Source organism: Artemia franciscana, chromosome 2 (genome assembly GCF_032884065.1).
Source record: "Artemia franciscana chromosome 2, ASM3288406v1, whole genome shotgun sequence".
In the NCBI taxonomy this organism is placed as follows: Eukaryota; Metazoa; Arthropoda; class Branchiopoda; order Anostraca; family Artemiidae; genus Artemia; species Artemia franciscana.
Window position 1 is genome coordinate 43,313,305 of NC_088864.1, and position 23,104 is coordinate 43,336,408.

General features: G+C 36.5%; 1 protein-coding gene across 6 annotated transcripts in view; it reads left to right on the top strand.

The window, feature by feature from the left end:
- LOC136042154 (dual specificity protein phosphatase 16-like) overlaps positions 1–23,104 on the top strand; it is a 105,543-nt gene that overhangs the window by 25,081 nt on the left and 57,358 nt on the right. For all 6 annotated transcript variants that reach the window (XM_065727075.1, XM_065727105.1, XM_065727113.1 and 3 more), the window contains exons 3-5: positions 143–253; positions 20,700–20,874; positions 22,297–22,478. In XM_065727075.1, coding sequence (XP_065583147.1) covers positions 143–253; positions 20,700–20,874; positions 22,297–22,478 — 468 coding nt within the window. The remainder of the gene's footprint in view (positions 1–142; positions 254–20,699; positions 20,875–22,296; positions 22,479–23,104) is intronic.

Here is a 23,104-nt window from a genome sequence, read left to right on the forward strand (position 1 = left end):
TTCGATTTTAACATGGGATTTTCGAGTTCCATCAATTCGCTTAATCACGGCCTTAATGAAATATACCTACGTAAAAGTACGTAAAGTACCTTCTGTGAAATATCATTGTGTTTTAATTTACTGATTTTTTTTTTCTTTTCAGGTCTTAATCATTGATAGTCGATCATTTTTGGAATATAATGACGGTCATATAGTTGGTTCCGTAAATGTGAATTGTTCTAAAATCGTCAAGCGTCGTCTTCAACAAGAAAAGGTATGAATATTAAAAGTAACTCTAGATTAGAGCCTTGTGACATTTTTGGCCAGGTCCCATCTAACTATCTATCGGATCCTGGTACCCCCATCTAACTTTTTACAGCCGCGGACTACCCGAAATAGGCATTTAATGTATCATGGTTGCCTGAAAGCTATTGTAGAAAAAGAAGGGATTAGAGACTTTTTTCTGTATATCCCCCTTAAGAAATACTCATGTTCAGAGCAATAATCATCAGATTTTTCTGCTAAAACCTTAGTTTTTGGATTACTTAGCCAGTAATTGCTTTTTATTCTAGGTTTACTACTGCTGCTACTAATAACTCAACGTTTGCTGCATTCAAAAATTTTGCTCAAATTGAAAAAAAAATCTTATTATCGTTTTTCAAGGTAGGAAGTTGAAAACACTTTTTTGGACCTGAGTCTGGGTCGTGCATTTATCTCTCAATTTATTAAAAACTTTTTTTTTTAATCTTGCTCTTATGTCGGTTAGATTGAATGGCAAAGAGAAAGGTTAAGGGATAGTTTACTGAAAGGTGTTTTGCCTGAAAACTATAGACATTCCTCATCCAAGCGTATTAGATCTCGTATTAATTTTGATTCATGTATTGTCTGATTTTTTGTCGGTACCAGGCGTATTATATATATATATATATAATATGTGTGTGTGTGTGTGTCTTTGGTGGTCCCCCTTCCTCTTGGGAGGAGGCACTGGATTGTCTTCTATTCAACTCAGGGTGTAATATACATATTAATAGCTTTAAAGGTGGATAGTAAAACTGATTTTGAGATGCTCCCCCTTTGATCAATTGGGATTTGTGTTATTTTTTACTTAATTATTTTAGTTTAGAATATACCAAAACTTAATTTACCATTGAAAGAGGTTAAAATGACCTTCTTTCTTTTATTGAAAACATACACAAATTTAATCCCTAGCTCCCAAGGCACTTTCTCAGCTATTCATTTAGGTAACCGAACGTATGTTAATTTATTATCTGTTTCCCAGACTTCTCCCAAAATATGGATATTTCACTTGAGGATTCAGACCAAATGTGTGAATTAAGTTTCTCTATGTTGGCCAAACAATAGACATAAAAGCGAAATATGCACCAAATTTAGTTACACACTGTTATTGGATGCGTTGTGAATGCTAATTCTTTCCATTCCTGTTTGTAGAGGACAAAACCTAGGCCTAGTTCGAAAGCTTTTTGCTAGTATCTTAAATCCAGAAGGAATGGTTTTATCATTAGATCTTTGTTGTTCGTTTTCTATTAATATCAGAATTGAGTCATCCTCTATGAATAACTGGTTTGGAAAAAGAAGCGCATAGTAATTTGATTTCTATCGGTAACAACGTTTTGGATGGTATTTTGATGACTAGACTTGGGCTATTGAAATATTTTAGGCATAATTGCTATTACCGTTCCATATTGGGTTGCTCCAAGAATACCTTATATTGCTAGCTGATTCTCTGAGAAATAAAGGAAGAACCGAGGATCTGCAAACTACATTGGTTCGTGTACACTAGACACCCGGATGTTGGAACAGAGGCATAGAAGAAAAGTTGTATTTTTGTTCCGAAGGAGGATGGGCCGGAGACGTAACGGAAAGGCTAGGGACATCGTTCATGATACAAAATTGTGTGTGCTACAATGTTTATTGCGTAATCTTCTTCCCATGAGGTTCCGCCGTGCTGTATTTTTTTTTAAATAAAAAACAAGTTTTTTTTTTAACTGAAAGTAAGGAGCTCCATGTATTACTCCATGTATGAAAGGGGCTGTTCCCTCCTCAACGCCCCGCTCTTTACGCTAAAGTTTGACTCTTTCTTTCAATTCTACTTTATAAAACAGTAAACAATTTTAGCGTAAAGAGCGGGGCGTTCAGGAGGGAACAGCCCGTTTCATACACGGAGTAATTTATGTTCGTTTTAAGTTTTAATGTCGCTCCTTACTTTCAGTTAAAAAAAACTTGTTTTTTTATTTAGTTTCGGAACATTTTTAAATTAATACATGTTTGATTTTGGCTATCCGCAAATGAATAATTAAAATTAAATCTATTTATTTATTTTTTTTTTGCTAAATGGCTTTCTCTTAGTTTTGATCGGGCGGCTTAGAGAAAAAGGGGTGGGGGAGGAGGCCTCGTTGCCCTCCAATTTTTCGGCTACTTAAAAAGGCAACTAGAACTTTTAATTTATAACGAACGTTTTTATTAGTAAAAAATACACGTAACTTACGAATTAACTTACGTAATGAACTTCTATACTCGTATATTTTTATTATGTACATGAGGGGGTTTGCCTCCTCGTTAATACCTCGCTCTATACACTAAAGCTTTAATTTTGTTCCAATTCTTTAAGAATGACCCCTGAATCACTAAGGTCATAGAATAATTAGTTGAAATTACTAAAAATACTTTAGCGTAATGAGCGAGATATTTAGGAGGAGATGAACCTCCCAGATGCGTAATAATCTCTCTTCGTTTTAAGTTTTAATGCTGCTCCTTATTTTCAGTTGAAATTTTTTTTCATAATTGTTTTTTCATTGTTTTTTTTTTTTAAATAAGTCTGGAAAATCCTGCACCCCTTCTTGGAATTTCTCTTCCCCCGTGACAAATTCCTCCTAGGGAAGACCCTCCCACGTATCCCCTTCCCTTTAACCCCCTCCCCCAACCAAAACCCCCTGAAAACGTATGTACATTTCCCAACAACCTTTACTGTATGTAAACACTGGTCAAAGTTTGTAACTTGCAGCCCCTCCCCCTGGGACTTCAGGGGAGTTAGTCAGCCCCAAAGACATAGTTATTATGTTTTTCGACTATGTTGAACAAAATGGCTATCTCAAAATTTTGATCCGTTGACTTTGGGAAAAAACGAGCGTGGGAGGCCGCCTAGGTGCCCTCCAATTTTTTGGTCACTTAAAAAGGGTACTAGAACTTTTAATTTCCGTTATAATGAGCCCTCTTGCGACATTCTAGGACTACTTGGTCGATACGATCACCCCCTAGGAAAAAAACAACAAACAAATAAACAAATACGCGCCCGTGATCGGTCTTCTGGCAAAAAATACGTAATTCCACATTTTTGTAGATAGGAGCTTGAAACTTCTACAGTAGAGTTCTCTGATACACTGAATGTGATGGTGTGATTTTCGTTAAGATTCTATGACTTTTAGGGGCATTTTTTCCTATTTTCCAAAACAAGGCATTTTTTTTTAGGCTTGTAACTTTTGATGAGTAAGACTAAATTTGATGAAACTTATATATTTAAAATCAGCATAAAAATCTGATTTTTTGATGTATCTATTAGTATCAAAATTCCGTTTTTTAGAGTTTCGTTTACTATTGAGCCGGGTCGCTCCTTATTGTCTGATTGGTTGTTCTCTCAGACACATGTGTATTTTTTTCTTAGATTTTAGATGATGTCAAATTGAAAATGTCCATACTGTTGAGCTACTCCTTCTGACATTTTAAGTTTAGGGGAAATCAAGTTACATTAGAAAAGTTTAATTTCTGTTATTTCTGCTTATTGATTCAGCGTATGTCTAGTGTTGAGAGCCAGGTCTAATTATAACACAATGTGTGTGTTTATATGCCACCTATAACAAAAGGTGACGGTAACCATAAGCCAATGGCGGGTGTGTTCATTCCATACCCCGTGTGGTACACACCTCTAAGCTTGTTATACGATCCCTTTTGTCTTCTTCATATATTGATATCCGCTGGTAATGATTTTCTCTTCACTGTTTGAACATTTTCTTGAAATTAGTTAATACAGATTAGAAAATACAGAAATCCGTTTTGAGAAAAAATTAATCGAAGGCTTATGCATTCTTAAACCTTGATCGACTCAGCAATTGAGCAACGAAATGACGGACATGTCGCACCCTGTTGAAACCAGTTTAATACAAGGAATTCCAATCTGTATTGTTTCAGCATCATTTCTCCGTCATCAGTGTCGTTTTCACTTCTGTCAGTCTTGTGATTATGGCTGTTTCTTCGCCTTCCAGAATCTCTGAATCGTAGTTTCCATTGTCTCTACTTTATATTTGTTTGTCCTTTAGTAGTTCTGCCTCAGCACATATAATTCTGTGGTCATATAATCGATTAATATATCACACTGCTTTATTAATTGTTGGTATGTGTACATATCACTGCCTTCTTTTAATTCGCTATCTCCCTCACCTATTTGTAAATTATTCTTCGAAGGCACTATAAAGGCATATTGGCACTCTGAAAGGTGTTAAAAAACACATAATTTTAAACTGTTCCCAGGTTTTTAAGGCACTTGGTATTTACCAAGTGACATATAGTGATCGCAATTCAGTCGGCCTGTCTGTCTGTTGGTCCTGGTTTTGCTAGTTTGGGCACTTCAAGATAAGCTAGGACGATGAAATTTGGCAGGCATATCAGGGACCAGACCAGATTAAATTAGGAATAGTCGTTTCCCCGATTCGACCATCGGGGGGGGGGGATTGGGGCACTTCCAGATAAGTTAGAACGATGAAATTTGGCAGGCAAATCGGGGACCAGACAAGATTAAATTAGAAATAGTCATTTTCCCGATTCGACCATCTGGTGGGAGTGGGGGATGGTTAATTCGGAAAAATTAGAAAAAATGAAGTATTTTTAACTTGCGAACGGTTGATCAGATCTTACCGGATCCGGTGACAGTGGGGGGAGATAGAGGGGGAAACCTGAAATCTTGGAAAACGCTTAGAGTGGAGAGATCGAGATGAAACTTGGTGGGAAAAATATGCAAAAGTCCTATATACGTGATTGACATAACCGGAACGGATCCGCTCTCCTGGTGGGGGGGTAATTAAAAAATAAGGTATTTTTAACTTACGAATGAGTTATCGGATCTTAATAAAATTTGATATTTATAAGGACCTCGTAACTCGGACCTCTTATTTTAAATAATGGCCAGATCCAGTGTCATTGGGGGGAGTGGGGGGGGGGCGAGAATCTTGGAAAACGCTTAGAGTCGAGAGATCGGGATGAAACTTGATGGGAAGATTAAGCACAAGTCCTAGATACGTGATTGACATAACTGGACCGGATCCGCTGTCTTTGGGGGAGTTGGTGGGGGGACCTAATTCAGTAATTAGGAAAAATTAGAAAAATGGGTATTTTTAACTTACGAACAGGTGATTGGATCTTAATGAAATTTCATATTTAGAAGGACCTCGTGTCTCAGAGCTCTTATTTGGAGTTGGAGGAGGAAACCGGAAATCTTGGAAAACGCCAAGAGTGAAGAGATCGTGATGATACTTGATGGAAAGAAGAAGCACAATTCCTAGATACGTGACTGACATAATCAGACCAGATTGGCTCTCTTTGGGGTAGTTTGGGGGGGGGTAATTCGGAAAAATTATGCATTTCTAGCTTACGAACGGATGATCAGATCTTAAATAAATTTGATATTTAGAAGGACCTCGTGTCTCAGAGCTCTTATTTTAAATCCCGATCGGATCCTGTGATACCGGGGGGAGTTGGAGGAGGAAATTGGAAATCTTGGAAAACGCTTAGATTGTAGAGATCGGGATGAAACTTGGTGCGAAGAATAAGCACATGTCCTAGATACGTTATTGACATAACCGGACCTTATCCGTTCACGTTGGGGAGTTGGGGGATTTGCTAGTTTGGGCACTTCCAGATAAGCTAGGACGATGAAAGTTGGCAGGTGTAGCAGGGACCAGACTAGTTTAGATTAAAAATAGTCGCTTCGCCGACTCAACTATCTGGGGGGGAGCGAGCGAACAAGATAGTTGAGAAGAATTCAAAAGTAGATACGTAATCAATATAGCGATCGCTGAAAGTTGGCAGGCGTATCAGGGACCCGACCAGAATAATTAGAAATAGTCGCTTCCCCGATTTGACCATCTGGGGAGGGGGGAGAATGGAAGGACGGTTAATTCGAAAAAATGAGGTATTTTTACTTACGAACGGGTTATCGAATCTTAATGAACTTTGATATTTAGAAGGGCCTTGTGTCTCAGATTTCTTATTTTAAATCCCGTCTGGATCTAATGACATTGGGTGGAGTTGGAGGGGAAACCTGAAGTCTTGGAAAACGCTTAGAGTGGAGAGATCGTGATGAAACTTGGTGGGAATAAGCTCGTGTGACTTCGTCACAAGTGCCATATGAGCTCTTGTGTTTTTTTTTTCTTGGCATACCCCCGATCCAGTATTCGACTATTTTGCTTAGCTTAGCCCTGTTAAAATCTGTTATTGGCATAACAGGCTGTATGGATATGATTTTACTTCCAAATTTAAAAGTTTTGCGTATTAGCTTATTTTTGATGATTTCTCAATGGAAAAGAAAATTTTAAACAGTATGAATGAGAAGATGGGAATATTGAATTTTCTGATATTTTAAAGAAAGCAGTTGAGCTAGGTGAAGGAACCTTTAGGTGATTTCCAAGAACTTATGTTTGAGCTAATTCCAGAAAGTTTCGTACGCCTGAATCTATTACTTTCTTTAAAATATTTTGTCGTTGTCAATGAAATTAGATAAAGCTAAACAGACTGCCAACGAAAACATGGTCGTTAATATGTATTAGGGTCTCATATGTATTTTTTTGGAGTTTTAAATTTATTTTTTGAAATAGTTACCTAATTTCACTTTACCTTTTTTGCAGCGAACTTGGGACGTTAGGCTTCATAGTAGGTGAAAACACATGTTTTCCACTTGCCAGCCAATTGGCTATTCAGTAAGAGTGAAATTCTGTGTGTACTCGACTACTAGCGTACTCAGCCGGCGAGTTAGCTTGTAAAATCGTCAAGAGTGAAATTCTGTGTGTATTACATAAAAAAAACTAGGTTTTTTTAACTGAAAGTAAGGAGCGACATTAAAACTTAAAACGAACAGAAATTACTCCGTATATGAAATGGATTGTTCCCTCCGCAATCCCTCGCTTATTACGCTAAAGCTTTTAATTGTTTTAAAAAGCAGAATTGTGGCAAAGAGTCAAACTTTAGCGTAAAGAGCGAGGGATTGCGGAGGGAACAATCCATTTCATATACGGAGTAATTTCTGTTCGTTTTAAGTTTTAATGTCGCTCCTTTCTTTCAGTTAAAAAAACCTAGTTTTTTTTATGTAATTTCTGAACGTTTTTGAATTAATGCATGTTTGATTTTGACTCTCCACACGTAAACTATTCAAACGAAATTTGCATATTAATTCCTTTTTTGGCTAAATGGCTTTCTCTTAGTTTTGATCATACGATTTTGAGAAATATGGGATGGGGAAGGAGGCCTAGTTGCCATGCAATTTTTTGGTTACATAAAAAGGCAACTATTAATTTTAATTTTAACGAATTTTTTTATTAGCAAAAAATATACGTAACTTTAGAATTAACTTACGTAACAAACTTTTATATTCTTTAATTATCATTATGTATATGAGGGGGTTTGTACCCTCGTTAATACCTCGTTCTTTACACTAAATCGTAAGTTTTGTCCCAATTCTTTAAGAATGACCCCTGAATCAGAAAGGCCGTAGAATAAATAGTTGAAATTACTAAAAATACTTTAGCATAAAGAGCGAGGTATTTATCTCCTCCTAAATACCTCGCTCTTTATGCTAAAGTATTTTTAGAACCCCTCATATGCGTAATAATCTCTGTTCGTTTTAAGTTTCAATGCTACTTCTTACTTTCATTTGAAAAAACGTTTTCATGTTTATTTTTCATTGTTTTCTCATAGTAATGCTAGAGAATCCTGCGCCCTTTTCATTGAATTTTTCTTCCCCCGTGACAGATTCCTCCAAGGAAAGATCCTCCAACATAGCCCCCTCTCCTCAGCCCCACCCCCAAACAAAATAAAATCCCCCTGAAAACGTCTGTACACTTCCCAATAACCATTACTATATGTAAACACTGGTCAAAGTTTGTAACTTGCAGCCCCTCCCCCAGGGATTCTGGGGGAGTAAGTCATCCCCAAAGACATAGTTATTATGGTTTTCGACTATGCTGAACAAAATGGCTATCTCAAAATTTTGATCCGTTGACTTTGGGAAAAAAATGAGCGTGGGAGGGGGCCTAGATGCCCTCCAATTTTTTTGGTCGCTTAAAAAGGGCACTAGAACTTTTCATTTCCGTTAGAATGAGCTCTCTTGCGACATTCTAGGACCACTTGGTCGATACGATGACCCCTGGGAAAAAAAAAACAAAAACAAAAAAACAAACAAATAAACACGCACCCGTGATTTGTCTTCTGGCAAAAAATACAGAATTCCACATTTTTGTAGATAGGAGCTTGAAACTTCTACAGTAGGGTTCTCTGATACGCTGAATCTGATGGTGTCATTTTCACTAAGATCCTACGACTTTTAGGGGGTGTTTCCTCCTATTTTCCTAAATAAGGCAAATTTTCTCAGGCTCGTAACTTTTGATGGGTAAGACTAAACTTGATGAAACTTATATATTTAAAATCAGCATTAAAATGCGATTCTTTTGATGTAGCTATTGATATCAAAATTCAATTTTTTAGAGTTTTGGTTACTATTGAGCCGGGTCGCTCCTTACTACAGTTCGTTACCACGAACTGTTTGACTCGACTACTAGCGTACTCAGCCGGCGAGTTAACTTGTAAAGTCGTCTGGTACATATTATTCTCTAGGAATTCAGAAACGCAAACATTTTAACCCTTTTTGATCGCCGATTGATGTTGTAGCAACAACGTCTGTAACAACATACGGCAGAAAATTCCACTTTGCTGTATTTTGAAAATGAGGGGGGGGGGGTTAAAACTTCCTGCCTAGGCAGAGGCGCCATTTTGGCCAAATCTTGGGAGGGGCATGAACTCCATTTTGCCCCCCCCCCAACTTTCACGTAAGAAAAAATATGAGTTTTGGCAGCACATCGATCGAATATTCTAAGTAAAAACTCATTTTCAGCACCCGTGTGTTGCATGGAAATGTACTGTAACCCAATGTGGAACTCAGCCACACTGACCTCTAAGATTAATTATAACATCAAAGATCATGATCAACGAGGTAAAGTGATTAAACTGAAAGTGGAAAATTCAACCAGACTAAAGGCTGGCCCTCCTCAGCGAGAAACTTCCTTATTTAAGTAAACAATACGTCGTGAAAGTAATAGGCGTGCAGTAATTTCAAATCAATTGGACAGAATGGATTATGTTTGACATAATGGATTATTATGGCCGGCAAAGGGCTCTTTGTGGTGGAAGCTTGGACCCCCCTGAAAAATCTGGGGCGGGCATTTGCCCCCCCCCCTCAAATGGTGCCTCTGTGTCTAGGGGTTTAGACCATGAGTAATCGAATGGCTATGTTAGAGCTTCTATTCACTGGCATGTAGATACATGCAATATTTCGAAAATGATATCTTGTCCGCAAACAATGGCTGAAAATGCCACTTGTCGTTGGATGGTCTAAAAAAGGGCACAATATATTGCGATTTCGTTTCAAATTAGCCCTCTACCAACATACTACGACAACTGGTTTGACACGATCACCTTGGGATGGAAAACAAGAAGAATCAGTAAGTAACTAAGTTTTTATTGGATTTCAGAAGAAGAAGAAAAAAGAAAACACATGAGTGCTTTCCAACCAAAAAAGTCATTTTCTAGGTTAGAACTGTAATTTATCTAAACAAGGTTTCGAACCATGGTGATTCCAAAGGTGCGTTTTTCATTTCTATAGGTCGCAATTTTTGAGGGGTTTCAAGTCCTTTTACGGAATTCCCATTATTAAAAAAAAAATACTTTTAAGATTAACCGAAATAATAATTTTCATCCCTTATTCAATGTCACTTCGCGATTTTTTTTTCACTTCTAGCTACTATGGATACTGGTTCACCCTTTAATAGGTTGCAGCTATCGCTGAAACCATGATTTGATTTGACTAGGAATTTGAGACGGCCCATCTGTTTTTGTGCCTTGCATAGAATCAATTAAGATGGAAACATGAACTTTTAATTAATGGGTGGCGGCATTATACCGAACCCATGCACATTATGAACGGACATTATTAACATAATGATATGCTCGTATTGTAATGAACATATCATTATAATGTTTGTAGGTGCCTACTAACGCTAAGGTATCTTTATCATTTATTTATCTTTTTTATACTCTTTTATGTTTGGTTTCTCGATTCATCGTATAGTAAGTATGACCTCATTGTCCACACAGCCTGCCAACGTTTTAGGTAGTAATATCGAAGAACAAAAATGGTTGAATTAAGTGGTTCTTACCATGTTTGGGTTTAGGACCCTTTTGGCTGTGTTCGTAAATCAAATAGCTTGCCAAACAAAGTAAAGACAAATGCTTACTGAATACCAAAACCGTGACTAAAGCTTTTTCTAATACCTTGCTTTAAATTCTGAAAGAACAAGCGAATCTTATTACTGGTTTTACATTGCAATTCCGTAACGTAAGCTACTTAACCTTAGAATCTAAAATGCTCTTTGATTGGTCAGCTGAACATAATCAACCAATGTAAAACAAGTTTACATTCTTACGGACTTTGTGTAGACCAGTGTAATAAGCCTGCCTAGTCAATACGAAGCCACAGCGATACAAAGTGTACTTTTGCTTCTATTAGGCGCCGCTAGAATTCTGGCCGCTCATCCCTACCAGATTTAATCGATATTTAATCACCGCTTCTAACTGGTATCTTAACAGCCCCCCCTCGAAAAAGGAGTAGACCTTTCAAAGGCTCTTAGAAATAGTTTCCAAGTCGTATCAAAGTCAAAATTGCTGAGTTCTGAGGTTTATAAGATGAAAGATGGAATATTTGGAATACAAGTGTTCTTAAACACAACTCAATTTGTGGTCTACATTATTCACAAAAGCCTTCCATTTTCCACCATAATTTGTATTATGGGTGTCGTTTTGAAACCATCCTGAAGCGGAACGGCTTTGGGTCAAATTTGCAAAAAAATACCTATGTGGCCTTGCCCTACTGAGGAATTAGAATGTGTGGGGATTCTGTGTCGTGGGGATATATGTGGGTAAGTAACGCCGGGTTACTGGTAAACATTTAAATTTTCATATTTAAGTTGATACAATCTCAAATATAAACTCAAGTTCCTGGAAAATGAGATAAAGAAACAAAATTACTCTCTAGATTAATTTGTCCAAATAAAAGAGAACATGAAACATTGGATTCCTTTCAGTTATAAGGCAAAAATTTACTAACACCAAAGTTTTGTGTGTTAATAATAATCATAAAACATAAATAATAATAACCATATAATGTATATAGTAAATAATCATATAGTAAAATCCATATAGTAGTATAGTAATATAGTAAAAAAAAACATATAGTAAAATAATCATAAACATGCGTATTTATGATTATTTTTTTTCGCTTCTGTATCCAGTGCTCTTCCTGCTATAAGTTAATTAATGCTTTGCTGAAAAAAAAACATCATAATGATTATTAAGCATGTTCCAGCAACAAAAAAGTTGATTTTTAATTTATAATTTCTTTATTATATTTCAACTAATAAATTTTTAATTTATTATTTTTTGGAAATTGCAAGTGCAATTCTAGCTTATAGAGGAAAAGACTAATGGCAAAATCAAAGCCGCATCTAGGGGGGGGGGGGTAGGGAGTTTGATACTCCTCGAGATGTTCGTCCGAATCGTAAAAACGTAAGAAAAATGAATAAAAAAAAAAAAATTCGTAATCCCCCTGGAAAAATCTTGGAAACGGCCCTGGGTGGAATTGCTCCTTATAGTTAAGGTAATTTCTGTGTTTCTTTAATTTTAAACGTCGTTCTGTATTTCACGAAAAAAAAAAGTTAACTTTCATTTAATAACTAGCCGAAAATCCTGTCGGATAACATGCATAAAAAGATAAAAACATAGTATTTGCTATTTCTTGAGGACAAAAGAAAAAATATTTCCCTCCATCTCTTAATAAAAATCACAAGTACCCTACCCCCATCACCGGACCAACTTCTTAAAGTTCCAACTAGATCCTCCAGCTGTTAGACACACAGAATGTAATCTTCTGTGATGATCGGAAATCAACTGAACTCTTGATTGGTACTCCAGAGAAATATTAGCTTTTGCTACTAAATTTCACTGAAATTTGTTTCGTTGGACAAATTAATTTTCTGAATAGTTTTGTTTAAATTTCTGATTTTTCGGGAATATGTGCTTGCATTTGGTAAATAGGAAAACTATAAAGGTATTGCTCTAAATTCCGCTCACATATCTCCCAATCATAAATTCCCACCATACTTATTCCTCAGTAAGGTAAAACACTTGGGTTATTTTTCAAAAATTTTGTCAGACCCATTTAAAAAAAAAAAAAAAATGGAGCAGCGGGATATGTTGAAATTTGTGTAGGATCGGCTACAAAGATCGTAGACCAGTCACCTAGCGAGCCTTGTGAGGGGAAATAGCTTCACATTGTGTTTTGCTTAACGATCTATGCATTGTAAGTTTTCCCCTCCCATATGTTATTAGGGTCAGGGACTTCAAAACCCTCCAACACCACCTTCGGATAAAGCAAATAATATTGGTGAAACATGTATTTGTCCTGTTGTGGTTTCAGAATTACATCGCAATGAGATCCTTGTTCAGACACCTCTTGAGCTCAAGTTGTGGTTCAAGTTGGAATCTATATGTGAATAATATAGACCATTTACTCCATTTTGTTCTAGGATGCTTATATTCCAATCTTAGCATCACAAATCTCAAAACTGGAAATTTTGGAGTTCAAATCGAAGAAGGAGTATTTATAACTCTGACAGGCGAAGAGTCTTGGGGTGAAGGGTTTTATGGGTGGGAAGTTGTGTGGTCCTCAAAAAAGAAGAAGATTATGTTTTTATCATGTGACTCACTTGCGCGATAATAAAATGTTTGTTCACTCTGAAGTGTGGAAAGATAAAAAGTAAACGTGCTTTGAATCTGTCATTAATGTTGCCTCAAATATTTTTGGCAAAGGTTCTACTGACACCTTTTTTATACATCTGTAAAGCTATGAGATGTTTTTCCCCGGAAATTAAAATTCTGCTTTTTTGTATATGAAATGCTCAAAAATGCTGTAATCATTGTTGTCTGAATATTATTTGCTTCTTGTTGCTGCCTAATGATTATTTGAAATCTATGATATTCGAGGATTCAGTAAATCGCTGCCTACCTGTTTTTTTTTCTGCTGTTTTTTTTTCAAAGCATTTTTTGCTCTCATTTATTTTATATTTTAAAATTTTTTGACCGCTTTCGTGTTTAATCATTAACAATAAAGCAAAACTATAATATTGCTTCCACAACTTTTTCACTGACGAAGCCGACCAAATGTTACTTCAACACTTCCGTCTACATCTTCCCTCTGCATGTTCCATCTGTATTAGACCTAACTTTGAAATAGATATAGTATATCAATTCAAACTGGTCTGGGGGACTCACATTATGGCGCCGTCTTGGGCCTTCGACCTAAACAGACAGTCAACTCTGATTTCATTCCGAGCATACCAATGTGTACCATGTCCATCTTTCCACTAAATATGGGTATGAAACAGTTTTTGAGTGTGAATGTCAGCTTGAGGGTGGTAGCTATCGTTTGGACCTTTCGTACGTAATCCTCCTAGAACCATTACTTAATATTATGGATCCAAAATGGATCAGAAACAAATTGCCCGCTGTTCGTTTTAAGAGGATCCATTTGTCATTGTGATTGGCCACCGCGAAACCGACCCCTGTTACCAGAAGTCTGGTTTAAATTTGCGCCGCCATAAAAGTGAAATTGCGCCGAATGTGTCACTTTTCTAGTAAAAATTCGCCGAGTGAACGATTTTCCACAAAAAAAATCAATACGCAACCAACTTAAAAAGCGCCCAAATGGCGTCAATGCGCCCCACTTGGCAACTCTGATACCGACTACTGCTGGGTGGTAATAACCGACCACTGGGTAAGTAAGGAGCGAATCGTTCTAATACTAACTGAAATTGTAAAAAAGGAGTTTTTATGCACATTATACATAAAAAAATCGGCTCTTTTCGTTGCTCTTAGTGTGTGAAATTCGTTAAGTTTTAAGTCAGCCGCCGTAGTCAGTGACGAACCTAAGAAAATTTGCCTTATTCTTGACAAAAATAGAGTAAGTCTTCCGATAAGGGAATTGGTCTTTGAAATCATGTTATCAGATTTGGTAAAACTGGTACAAATAGTATTACTGGCTTTCATATAAAGTAAATATACCCCTCGATGCCTTTTTATGCTCTTTACAAATAAAATAATCGCTTCTACCGCACATTCAGATTTAAGCACTTTTTGACCTCTTAAAAATGACCTCTATATGGGGTCATTACAAATCTGTAATAGTTTAGAAACAAATTTGGGCTATACATTTGCACATCAGGGGGGTGGGGGTAAAGCATAGCATATATTAAATTCGTAAACTAACTATTGCTTTTTTTGTGCTGTTGCACTGGTGATCTCTCTTCTCATCAAAATTCGATGTGCACAAACACATTAAAAAAAAAAACACTGCAATGGTTAGTCTACGTATTTAATATATGCTATGCTTTACCCCCCCCCCCCCTGATGTACAAATATATAGCCCAAATTTGTTTCTAAACTATTACAGATTTGTAATGACCCCATATATAGGTCATTTTTAAGAGGTCAAAAAGTGCTTTAAGAGGTCAAAAAGTACTTAAATCTGAATTTGCGGTAGAAGCGATTATTATATTTGCAAAGAGCATAAAAATAGGCATCGAGTGGTATATTTACTTTGTATGAAAGCCAGTAATACTATTTGCACCAGTTTTACCTCAGATTTAACAAGTCTGAGCACCTTTCGCGAAGGTTTCAAGCACCCATATAAAAAAAGTGATTTTTTTTCGAGAAGAGTAGTGTTTACTTATCTTTTTTTTTACCAAGGGCGATCTCATCAAACCTGTGATCCTTCAGTATCAGGAAAGGGCCATCTGACTGGAAATAAAGAAGTTCTAGCACACCCCTCCTGGTAGCAAATGAGACTGCGCTTTAACACAGGATTGTTTTCTGCCATTTTGGAGTAAAAAGTGACAACTTCAGCCTTAAGTGGGCCAAAATGCTGCCTAGTGAATATTCTGATATGGCTAATTAAATTCACATCATCTTACAACTGTTTATTGATCTTTACAGTTTCAGGGGCCATAGAAAAGCGCGGTGGCGCATTCATTATATTCATATAATTCATGTAACTGGGTTGACTCTTTTAAGGCTTCATAAATTTACATGCCTGATGGTGTAAAATTGCACATCAGTTTTTTATGCGGGAGGACCAGTGGATATGTAAGCGGGAAGCTGGGGTGGGGTTAAAAAAAAAATTCCAAATTTAGTGAGCCTTCGGATTTCGGATTCTAATTTCGCGATGGTGTGCCCACTCAGAAATCACGTGCACCAGGTGGCGCGTGCCAAGCGTGGCGGAAACTGCCATGCGTGGCGGAATTGTGTGGCACAAGTGGTGTTTCGGGATGTAAACTAGGTGATGGAATGTGGCTTTTATGCGCACCTCGTCTCTTATTCCCGAGGATTATTTTTAGACTTAGCTCTAACATGGGCGCTGCGGTCTAGTAGTTTCCCTGTTACTGCAAAAATATTGAAGTGTAAATGAAAAGACTAGAATCGCTTTCCCATCTGCACAACCAGAGAGACGCGTGGAAGGGCCTCATGAGTGCTCCTGGGAAATTTTTCAGGGGGAGGGAGACATGAGCTATCACAAGTGTTGTCTACCCAGATTTAAATGGCATTATTTCTCATTTTCTATTTTATACATTTTACAATTTCTTCTTGTTTTCTGGGGGAGAAGTCGCTGCTCCTATGCTGGTATCCATGGTAGCGCCACTAAAAAAAATATTTTTGTTCGAAATAGATCTACTTGGAACCGCGAAAATGATGACCTCAGAGGTCATTTTTGATTTTTCAGACAACCCATTCCCCCGCCTCCGGGGAATAATTTCAAAGGCTGTATTTTGAAAGGACTAACACCCTTTTTGACACATTGTTATTCGGCAATCAAACTCGAATGTGAAAAACACTGATGCTTAGAGAGGGAGTGGTAGCTTCTCTCACATTTAAGATTCTTGGATCAAATGGTTCTTAATAACAAAATATATGTAAAGAGTAACCCTTGCAATAGGAACTGAAACTTTAAAAAATGAAGTTCTGATTGCAACATATGCAACAGCAAAATTATTTGTTTGCGCAGATTCTAAATTTGCAGCTTCTATTGATTTTAAAATTGTTAATCAAAAGCCATTAGCATATAGAAATTTGTGCAAATTCAGAAAAAAATGTGCTAAAATCACCCAAAAAGAGGTGAGATCTTGATGAAAATTATCCGCTGAAATTTTGCATGCATGAGAATCCTAAAGCCACTATTGACAAAACATAAATTCTCTTTTTTTTTCAAGAGAAGAGTCGTCACTCGTGCATTTTTTCCCCCAGGGAGATGCTATTAAACTAGTAACCATAGATTATTCCAAGATATTTCATTCGAATGAAAACTTAAACACCTTGTGCCGTCTTTAAGTAGCAAAAGAGACCTTACCACAGGAAAGTGCCGAATTCAAGCAATTTGGCTCGTAAAACTGTGATTTTGGCTGAAATATTATAGAACAAATTTTCTGAGAGATATTGAAGATACATAGATGTAATCTCTTACTGGCTTGTGATTAACCAGTGGTCCTTGAACATGCGTGCAGGCCCATAAAAAATTAGACATTATTATAGACCGTTTATCCAGTTGTACTAACGGTTATATTGTATCAAATAGATGCACTCCATGTAATAGGGTTAGGCTAATGGATTTTTCACCAGAAGAGAGCACCGAAGGCCCTAAACAAGTGTTTTTCGGCCATATTTTCAAACTTTTTATGAGAGGTGCTTCACATGAACTGATTGAATATTCAGATAAATACAGATTTAGCATATAACCTCCCTTCTTTTGGTAAGTATAAGTAGGTGCTTCTATTGAATGAATCCCTTGTAAGATGTACTGTTTATGCTATTAAATTAATATATAACCACGTTGACAACGCACAGTAATTTCTGGCAAAAAAAAAACAAAACAAAAAACAAAAAACGGGTGCTTCATAGGGGAACTATCGGAAAGGGGAAGTGTTTTTCATAATGCCGCAAGAATGGAAGATTTTATTGATGCACAATTGCTCTAAGCAGGACATTTTTCTGTTCAAATATTCTAAAAGGCAATCAGTAAATAAAACACTTATAGAAACCTATTAACTGCATTTGTTCCATTCATAAATATTTTTGGTTACTCGCTTTAAAGCTTCCGCTTAAAGAGCAGGTTTTAAGGAAGAGAGAGCTCCCTCATATACAGAATAATTTTTGTTCGTTTTGAGTTTTTGTGTTGCTCTTTACTTTCATTTGAAAAAAACTTTTTTTTTTCATTGAATAAGCAAAAAATGGTTAAATTCTAAGCTCGTGTTTTAAATTTTGATTTAATGTTTAGCGTTCCTGCTCCTTTCAATAAGTAGTTCTAATTGCTCCCATTGATTGTTTGTTTTTTAGTTAATACGACCCGTAGCTCCAAAGACTGTAGGGGATATTGGAGGTTTACACATACATCGAATATTCAATTTGAAGAAGTTGGTAAAATATAGTGAATATATGAATGCTAGAAGCAGGAGGAGTCATAGTGAAGCTGAGTTTGGGCGATGATTTTTTCGTTCATTCTTTAATATGTTCAACCTATTACTATTCGTAATGATGTCATACTTATTTCGGGACTATTTATTGAGATGCAAATTCTCGCTATCTCATATTGATAAATAGCCTTCACTCACTGTTTTAGAACCAAGCCCTGGATGTAACGGCCTTTCTTCTCTTCGCATTTTAAGTAGTTAAATTTAAACAGTTGGGGAATTGATTAGCGGTTGACTCGATTGCTAGCCATCTTCCTCGTCGATTAGTTCACAAGGAACAGAACGGTACTTAAGTGGTGCAACTGGCCAAAATATGTAAAATAAAGAATTGGTAGCCCATGGAATCAATTCCCGAAGCTTTAGGGGGGAATGTTTCTTTCAATATCTAGGGAGAGGAAGTTGTCGTTTTTTCAGTTTTTCAGTGCAAATGCCTCTCTCCCTCCAAAACAGATATTTTCAATTAAAATATCCCACAAAAAGTATCTTCAAAATGTAAGGGGAGGGAGAATTATAGGAGGCACAGCCCCGCCCCCTGATGTCTCTGTTGGTAGCAATTCTGGTATAAGCCAATGATTGAAATATATTGATTTTTTACCTTATCCTTCAGCATGTTTCATTAACGCTGACATTTTTTAGATTATTGCTTTTCGTGTAAATAAAAAATAAAAAATCTTTTTTGATTTAAATGAGGTAATAATCTACTGCTGCGAAAATAAAAAAAAGCACGTGATTCAGTAATGATTAAAGGGCTGGAGAGACGATTATTTCTGCTGGGGGAAGTTTCCGAGGGGTGAGCATTTCTGGAAAAATTTTATGCTAGGGGAATTTGCCATAATTCCCGTTTGAAATTCTTCTTCTTTGTCGTAGTTTCTCTTTACCGACTTTATTTTACATGTGAAGATGTTCCGAGGGAATTGTCCGGGGTAAATTATCAGCGGGGTCGGAATTGTCTTGAGGAAATTTCCGTGAGGGGATTTTTCGCGGAAGGAACTTTCCTCAGGGGAGTTTTCTGGGAAAGTTTTTCCACTCAGGGGGGGGGGATTTTTTGTATGATTTGAAAAACGATAAAAATGAATCTTTTTTAAAATGAAGATATGGTAAGTTAATTTCCAAGAGGGAATTCAGAGCGAAGATGGAATTGTCTGTAGGAAATTTTCATCGGGGTGGGAGTTTCCCATGGTAGGGCAACTGGATTTCCTGGCATTTTTTTTGAAAAAGGCCAGAAATTGAATCTTAAAAAATATAATTTTTCAACTGAAAGTAAGGAGAAAATGTTAAAATATGGAACGAAGAGAAATTATTCCGTATATGAGGGGTACCCCCCTCCTTCCGTACCTCGGTCTTTATGCTAAAGTTCAATATTTTGACCCAATTTTTTAAGAACGATCCTGAAACACAAGGGTCGTTTAATTTAATTAAGCAGTTTTTTTAGCAGTAGGCTACTGAAAAACGTCAGAGTGAAGAGTGAGGGATTGAGGGGGGGGGAACCACCCTCATATATGGAATAATTTCTGTTCGTTCTAAGTTTTAATGCTGCTCCTTGCTTTCAGTTGAAGTAACTTTTTTTTAATTTAATAGATCAAGATTGATTAAGTGACAAAAAAGGCTAGTAAAAAGTGACATTAAAATTTAAAACGAACAGAAATTATTGATATATAAGGGGGCCTCTCAATCTTTACACGGAGATCATCACTCTTTACTTTTTATCTTCTTTGAAAGAACTTGTTTTGCTTATTTGGTTTCTGTTTTTTAGTTGAATATCCAAGGATCTCTCTTCAAGGAGGGTATGACCGTCCCTTAATATACATGGTTTTAAAAAGAGAAACCTTGAAAATATTTTTTAGGAGGTGGTGATGGTCGGAAATTTCAAAAAATGTTTTGTTTTTTTACCTTTATGAAGACGTCTTCATCGGAAATATCCTTTTCTTCGATGATATCTCTCACTTCCAATCCCCTCGTCCTTCAGACTCAGTTTTGCATATAAGTGTTTAATACTGCACTCAAAATATTTCTGCAAAAAGGAGAGCTGTCACCCTTCAGTACGCATACTGTGTACTCAATCAAAACATATTTATACCAATGATGGGAGGCTTTGGGGCATATTGCCTCCCCTCTTATTTATATGAAGGATATTACCGGAAGTTAGGAAACTCGTTCCTAAGAATACACTTTGATGCTTCTGTCATCTGATTTTGTCAAGATTACCCCCTCCCCCCTTTTGGGGGGAGTTTTTTTTTATGTAAATCCTCTTATGTAAATGATTTTTGGTGCGCCTAAGGAATTTTACATTTTTTGGAATCACATTCGTATTATTTTTAGGCATATTCATCGAAATATATTTCAAGGCTACTATTGATACGGGTCATTCTCTACTTTCAGTTTGTTTCCATGAACTGTTTGAAACGTATTGTATTCTATGAATGATATGTTTATATTAGTGTTTTTATTTTAATTGATTTTTGATGTTGTTTTTTTCTTTTTTTATTGTTTTTTAATTATTTAAATGATTCTTTTCATTGTTTTTTTAATGTTATTTCTATTTTGTCTTTTGATTCTTTGTGGACATGTCCTTGCGGTGCGTTTTTGTACAATATACATACACAAAGAAAGCAAAAGTAAGTAATAGTAGGACCATGCTTTCTCATCAACTCGCTTTCGATTTATCTTTTCAAGTATAAGTTCGGGCATTGTCCCTTTATAATTTTGTATTTATCGATTCAAACTGGAATAAATATAAGATTCTCAACTACTTGAGGAGTAATTACAATGATTAAAAAGTTGGATAGCTACCTTAATTTGTTTTATCTTTTCTTTCAGGTATCAATGAGAGACTTTTTGCAGCACCAATGCTATCTTGAGATTGAGGCTGGAACTGATGCTATCGTATATGATCAAAGTACAGTATGTCCTGAACAAGTAGCCCCAGATAGCTTCCTTGATATACTTCTTGAAAAGCTTCAACCCCTTTTCAAAAGAGTGGCTCTATTAGAAGGTAATTTTAAAAGCGTGCCCCTTTGAAGTGTTTTCTCGACTCTAATATGTGCCTGGATGTGCCTGGATATACTACTTGGGAAGTTCTTATGTTATAAGTAAAGTTTTATTCTGAATTCATACTTATTGAAGAGGAGAAGAGATTTGGATTTAACCTTCATGTGGTCTCCATTTTCACCAGTTTCCATTTGTACGTCTAGCTAGCAATGACAGTAGTATAAAAAGATTGCTGCTAAATTAGATTTAGAATATGGTCAAAACTTAACAAAAATGATTCCCACTAAATACCAACTTGAGCAGTAACCTAGCATCATAGCTGGACAATCTAATAACCCAAATTATACCTATTTAGCTTCTCTTGGTTTCTCAAAATTTCTTCAATTTCTTCAAAATTTAGCTTCTCTCAATTTCTAACCCTGGAAAAACATTAGGAGATAAAAGCGTGACTAGAAGCTAGAATGTTGGCCGAAAAACATTAGTATGTAAAGATTTAAAAGTCTTGAACCCCAATGGTCGATGGCAGAGACTATAGTTACAAGTGGAACTGTGCGAGGAAGGACAGTACGAAAGAACACTATTTTTCTATAGACTGGGAGGTTACACTATCTTTTGTTAACCCTATTTGTTATTACTTCCATGCTAAATGTTGTTTTATGTTACTTTTTTGAAGATGAGTTTGCCAGTAACATCCGTCCCAGGTGTATCTCTTGAACTCCCTTGGACACAATTTTTCTTTGACATGTTTATGATGGTTCCGTGTCAACGGTTGAAAGGACCTGAGCTTCATTCTGTATGTTGTTATAGGTGATGCCAAAATCTTGGACTTTTGAAGTGACCCGTTTATGAAATATGTATTTGCTTGTCTATGTATTTGACAGGAGATTTAGCTTGCCATGTGTTGAAACATGTTCTAGGGTGTAAGTCTCTTGGTTTGTCTTTTCAAATCCTTTTAAGTTTGGTTTTATTTATGCTAAGATCAAACATTCTAAAAGTCCAATTAAAATACATTACCTTACCATTTGAACGAAAACTGGTTGCTACAAATTAAGCAATTCTTACTTGAACTCTATGGTTCATATTTTATGAAAACAAAACACAACGTCAATGTTAAAAATGAAAATAAATTTAATGTTTTTAAACTTGTAAAGGATGAAGGCCTGAAAATTGCTTAAACGAAGAAAATATTACTTTTTGTAGCAAACCTGTGTGAGCCGGGTCCAATTTCCTCCTGAGCGAAGGCCGATGAAGCCAGATTTTCGCTAGTATTGTACAACCCCGGCTCAATCCAGTCGCTTCGCTGTCTATGATCCCCAGCTCAGGCCTTCGGTCGTTGGAATGAAGAGGCCCGGACTGTTTGTGCAGTCATTCTAAATTATGGTGCCAATAAATAAATCTGCCAGTAATGTTTTTTTTGTAATTTCAGGAGGCTTTCTGGAATTTCAATCGCGATATCGTGATCTCTGTGAGGATAAAGCTAAGAAATGTCCTACGTTGACTTCGGTGTCTCAGCCTTGTCTGCCTGTTGGTAACATTGGTTTGACAAGAATTCTGCCATTTTTGTACCTGGGATCCCAACAAGATGCTCATGATAAACATCTTTGTCAGGTAAAATATTGCATCATAAAACTACTACCATTAATATGAAACTGCAGTACCAAGCCGCCTGAGAGCATCACAGCTAGACACCTTTCTCCTCCCCCCCATTATGTTTTATGTTTTAATGTTTACTCCCGCCCATGAGTTTCTAACCTCCTATAGACATTTTTTACGTATGATTTCCCTCATCTCCTTTGAGGACGCTCCTGCTTTTCGTCTAGCCCCAGCACAACCTTGTGGTATTACCTAGGCTTCCTGTATCTTAACTTTAGTTTAAGACTTATCATCCTGTTCTTCTAGACTTTTTTTCAACTGGGAAAAAACCCTGCTCCGTGGCTATTCTACTTTTTAAGTCTGCAATACTTTACCACCTTTGCTAACAATGCTACCCGGGTAAGTGAAGCTTTCTGCTGTGTGACCAAATACCGTATTGTTTATAACTACATAATTGGTTATAGCCGGATTATTGCATCTAGAAAATGGTAGTAGTTTATTACCGAGACTATTTCCCCTCCCCCTACGCCAAACTTGCGTAAACATGGATGACACCCTTAGAATATTTAAATAAAAACTGCTGGGAAGTCATTTTATGGCTAAAACATTACTGGTCATACTTAATTGATTATAACCAGATT